Below are 5229 nucleotides of genomic sequence, written 5' to 3' on the forward strand. Positions count from 1 at the left end.
CACCATAATGTATTTTTGCCGCTGAACGAACATTTTTCTGCGGAAATGACACCTCATATGTCTTGGAAAAAAGAAATCTGGTTTTGAAAACTCTTGGAAAAGTTTTGGGGAAAAGAAAAACTCCTTCTTATTATGAACCCTGAATGGGGGCTTGGTGTGCAGCAAGGAGAGTGGGGAACGTGCACACAAACATGGCCGGGGTGACTGTGACAGGTGGTTTGACGAGACTTTTTCGTTTTTTCTTTCAGGTGACGAGGAAGTGGAGTACTGGACGAGAATGTTCAAGGACATCGCGGAGAAAAACAGCAAAAACAGACGTGGGGGTCGTAGCGGAGGTCGTGGTGGGCGTGGCGGGTACTCGAGGGGCGGACGTCGCAATAGGGGAGGACCTCAGGTATGTCCGTACGGCTCAGCTGTTTGGTGTGTGTGTGTGTGTGGTTTGGTTTGTGTGTGTGTGTGTGTGTGTGTTATTCCATTTTTGTCAGCACAAGCCTATTTGTTGATAATAAGAATTGTATTTATTTCTTTGTTCTGAAATCAAAGTGGGGGCTCTTATGGTCTAGAGGTTAGGGTGTTCACCTCCTCTCATTCAATAGGTCCTGGGTTCGAATCTGGATAGCGACAGAAACCTTTTGCTTTCACCTCCTTTCCTGCTCTCTAACGATGTTCTTTCATCTGCTTTGATCTCCACTTTCTGCCCACACCTTCTGACCTCCTTTACCCCCTCCTCTGGGCTCCCATGGGTCTCAATATTCCGTTAGTGGTTTCGTTACCGCCATTTCCTCCGCTAAACTCCTCTACCGCGAAAGCAGGCCAATCAGAGAGTTGCTGGGAGCGGGGCGACTGCCAGGCCCCGGGAATTTGAAAAGTATCGCCGAGACCCTGGAAGATACATAAAAGATCTCGATTCTCCTAAATGGTGTTGGGGGGGGGGGGGGGGGGGGCTTTTAAATACGTACATCACTACTTACTTACTGGCTCCCCATTTAGTCCCCTGTCCTTTATCTTCTCGCAAGTGTTTTTTCAGCCCTGCCTTTTGGCTTATCACCAGCCATTTTCTCCCCCTGCTCCTGACCTTTTGGTTCATCACAGGCCATAGGACATAAAATGTTTGGCTACACACTACTGCACCCTGCTAATCAAATTCATTTGGTTGGTCGGAGCCAGACAGATTTTTCATGGATGAGGCAAAAAGTATCACTTTTGGCTAGGCACAGTCCAGTTGAATTTGACTGTCCTTCAAAAATAAACATTTGTTTTTCAAGGATGCGAGTGGAGTCTGTCATATTGTGCCCAAGTCGTAGCTTTTGCCCTCTCCACAGAGGAAAGTCTGGCTATCCTCGACTCGCTTCACCCGAATCTGATTGGCAGTGGGCACTGGTTATTAGCCTACGACAACAGCGTTGCAGTTTGTCAGCTAATCTGTTTGTTTGTTTGTTGTTTTCAGGGCAAGAAAAGGAAAGAAGACCGTGACAGCGGTGGTGAGGATGATGGTGATGGTAAGTCTTTGGTGTGTCTCACTTTTAGGTCTTTAAAACAACTCAAGATATTTGAAAAATGAAAAAATCAGCCTGACCAGCATTGAATTTGCTACAAGAATAATGCTTGTACTTCAATGATAATAATAATATATAACATTTATATAGCGCATTTCCAAAAAAGTAGCTCAATGCGTTTTACATTGGTATACCCATTTTTCAAAACCTTTCTTACTACTTCCTTTCTTCTCACGCAATATATATTAATGCACACACACACACACACACACACACACACACACACACACACACACACACACTCACACACACTCACACACACAGACTAATTTCATCCAGACATAGGAAAAGAACAACTATAATGAAAAATAACGTTAAAAGCTTATGAAGGATGGGCTTGTAGGAACAGAAAATACCGTATCCAAAATGTCCGACAACTGGGACCGTTTTCCAAGCACACACACAGTATGATCCTTAAATTTTGGGTCTGCTCTCATGTGTCCCAGGGGTCCGAAAAAATCTATTTTTTCATCTTGTAGCTTATTGACACTTCTGTTAGGTATTTTGTACAACACTTGCTAGTGTAGTTTTCTCCTTCTTTCCTATCAATCTCAAACACATCAATGGATGGTTGGCAGGTGCTCTGATGTGGTTTACTCCTTCTTTCGTATCAAACTGTACTGTTCCAACATCTATCGTGACTTAATTTGTGTTGCAAGTACCACAAAACTTTTACTGAAGCAACAAACAAAAAAAAGAAAAAGTAAGTTGGTGTACTGTTCCAACATCTATCGTCCTTACTCCTTCTTTCCTATCAAACTGTACTGTTCCAACATCTATTGTCCTTACTCCTTCTTTCCTATCAAACTGTACTGTTCCAACATCTATCGTCCTTACTCCTTCTTTCGTATCAAACTGTACTGTTCCAACATCTATCGTACTTACTCCTTCTTTCCTATCAAACTGTACTGTTCCAACATCTATCGTCCTTTTCTCTCCTTTTTTGTTGTTGTGTTTGTTACTCTCTTGTAACACCTCTAATCTAATCTTCGTCACTTATATGACCTTATTGTGTTGCAAGTACCGTGAAACTCTTACTGAATCAAAAAATGAAAGTTGGATTGATTGGTTGCTTGTTATCTGATCATAGATGTCAAGTCCCTCCTTGTGAATGGTTGGCAGGTGCTCTGATGTGATTTACTCCTTCTTTCCTATCAAACATCTATCGTCCTTATCTCTCCTCCTTCTTTTTTGCGTTTGTTACTCTTTTGTAGCACCTCTAATCTTCGGCACTTATATGACCTTATTGTGTTTCAAGTGCCGTAAAACTCTTACTAAAACTGAAACAAATCCCTCCTTTTTTTGCTCGTCCCCAGAACCAGTACAGAAGGCAGCGAAGGTTGAGGGTTCGGACTGAGAGTGAGCGCGTGTCACGGAAATCGTCGTGTGTGGTGGGATGTCGAGTGATGAGGAAATGCTTGAGATGCATGAAGAGAAAGAATGATGGTCGGGTCAGGTGTAGCAACTCTTTGGGGAGTTGATCAATCACGTGTTGACCTGTCTGTTTGGGACTCCATTACAGTGAAACTTGTAGAACTCAGTGTGTGTCTGTAGCAAAGCTTTTTTAAACAAACTGTTGAAACTCCAAGAGGGCCACCCATTCGCGACCTCAGTGCTTTCTTGCGGCATCTCCATTTTTACCTTCTCGGGAGTATGGGCTACCACATAGGTAGGCTTTAGTGCTTTTACAGGTGTCCAGATTGGGTTGCCATCAACTGGGGAGAAATGGCAGGTAGTAAAAATGTTTTATTTCTCTTCTTGATAACTTACTTTTGTAGTTTAAGGAAGCTGCCAATAGTTAAATGGTCCTTGCTGCATGTTTCTGAGAGGTGGGAAATCTGTTTTGCGACAAAATTATCTTTCTACAAGTTTTCGTGTAATGGCTTCCTGTGAGAGATCATGCTGCCGGAGACTAAATGTGTTTGAGAACTGCCTGCTTTTATCGCAACGAGGAACAGCATCTAGTTTCACATTTGTTTGCTGTCTGGTAGAAAATTTGTCCTGTTTAAAAAAAACAATTTGAAAATTTTTTGACTGATTGGCAGTTGTTCTCAGCAGATGTGAAGATCAGGCTGTTTGTATATGTGAGGCAGGGTGGTGAGATCAGGCTCTCGTCAAAATAGTGAAAGTAAAAAAAAACTGGCATTTTTCCGCTGGGTTGGGAATTTTTTTTAAATTTTTGTTTTTTGCTCAACACCTTTCATGCCCATTAAAGAACACATTTCTGTGTGGAATTTACTGAAAACATTGATTAAAGGCATAAGAGATGTAATTTTCCAGTTTCCACGAACTCTCAAGCTTAGGAAATAACTCAGCTTTGGCGACCATTTTCTCACTAATTTTACCTCTGAAACCAGGTGACCTCCCACCTCCTTCAATAGCCAATGTCTTGACTTGTATCCAGGATAAAGGGATATTTTTTTCATCAAAAGCAAGGCAAATGGACAGGCTTTAAGATTATTCCAATAACTCCTTATGCCCGAAAATTGACAAGAGCCTGATGTCATCGCGTCGCGACACATTTTGTTTGCCGGTGCAGCGGGAATGTTCTCTGTGTATGTTTCGTTTGCATGTGTGGTGTGTGGCTCTGCGGCTCTGAATGTGTTGAAAGACGCGAGGTGGAATGAAAGCGGGCCTCTTGTGATGTGTGTAAGTTATGGTGTATGAGGCGTGCAGTGTGCTGAGAGCGATGCAAGAGGTTAGAAATGTTGTGGGCCCGGGACCTGAAGACTTGAAATTGTTTAAATCTTATTATTGTCGTTTGTGTATGTATGACAGTTGTTTTATTGGCCGTTGGGTTTTTAATCTGGTTTTACGACAGTTGGTTTTAGTCTGATTAGTCATCAAATGTTTCGTTTATTCATATTATTGTCCTTTGTGAAACGTGATGATTTTTCTGTACCCCATTTTGAATCATTTGGATCATCCATGTAATACAACATCTATGTTCTACTCATATATATGTGTGTGTTTCTGTCTTGCTTTCATAGTACACACAGTGAAACGTCTGACTGTTTTTACTGAAGTTTGTGACCCCATGCCTGAAGAATTGGAAGAGTACAAAAACAAAAAGTGCTTCGGAGTTTAAGAAGAGCGATTTGAGGATTTAAAAAAATGTCCTTTTCAGGAGAAAATCGAGCTTTGAATGAGACTTGGGGTTTCTCACTATGTTGATTTTTATTAACTTTTAATTTGAAATGTCATTACATATGCCTTATGGGTCGTAGAATGTCGTGGGGTCGTAGAATTATATTTGAACTTTTCCTTTTTCCTAACGTTTCTTTGGAATTTTTATAATGTTGCTTGACTTAAATTTTGTAATCTTTTTTTTACACCCCCATCCACACAATTCAGATCAAATAGGAGGAGTGGGTGCTTGGCGGGTGCTTTGGTGTGGTTTGCTCCTCCTTTCCTGTCAAACATCTGTCGTCCCTATCTTCCCTCCTTCTTTTTTGTGTATGTTACTCTCTTGCAAGCGGGCGGTTGGTGGGTGCTCTGGTGTGGTTTGCTCCTTTTTTCCTATCAAACATCTGTCATCCTTATCTACCCCTCCTTCTTTGTTGTGTATGTTAGTAAGTTACTCTCTTGTAACACGTAATCTATTCTTCGGCACTTGTATGACCATATTGTGTTGCAAGTGCCGTAAAACTCTTACTAAAACTAAAATAGGAGG

General features: G+C 41.6%; 1 protein-coding gene across 1 annotated transcript; it reads left to right on the top strand.

Moving 5' to 3' along the window:
- The first annotated feature begins 176 nt into the window (after window positions 1–176).
- LOC106013573 lies at window positions 177–3721 on the top strand. Its single transcript, XM_013089695.2, has 3 exons — window positions 177–394; window positions 1448–1499; window positions 2873–3721. Exons 1-3 carry the CDS (start codon window positions 192–194, stop codon window positions 3035–3037), a joined length of 420 nt encoding a protein of 139 aa, XP_012945149.2. The 5' UTR covers window positions 177–191; the 3' UTR covers window positions 3038–3721.
- Window positions 3722–5229: the final 1508 nt, after the last annotated feature.

This window comes from Aplysia californica, unplaced genomic scaffold, assembly GCF_000002075.1.
Source record: "Aplysia californica isolate F4 #8 unplaced genomic scaffold, AplCal3.0 scaffold01020, whole genome shotgun sequence".
Lineage (NCBI taxonomy): Eukaryota > Metazoa > Mollusca > Gastropoda > Aplysiida > Aplysiidae > Aplysia > Aplysia californica.

What these genes read in the sequence shown, in the direction of transcription:
- LOC106013573 (XM_013089695.2), top strand. Translation starts at nt 192, where the DNA reads ATGGCCGGGGTGACTGTGACAGGTGGTTTGACGAGACTTTTTCGTTTT. An exon ending in GCAATAGGGGAGGACCTCAG is followed by an intron (nt 395 to 1,447) that starts GTATGTCCGTAC and finishes TGTTGTTTTCAG; the next exon opens with GGCAAGAAAAGGAAAGAAGA. An exon ending in TGGTGAGGATGATGGTGATG is followed by an intron (nt 1,500 to 2,872) that starts GTAAGTCTTTGG and finishes GCTCGTCCCCAG; the next exon opens with AACCAGTACAGAAGGCAGCG.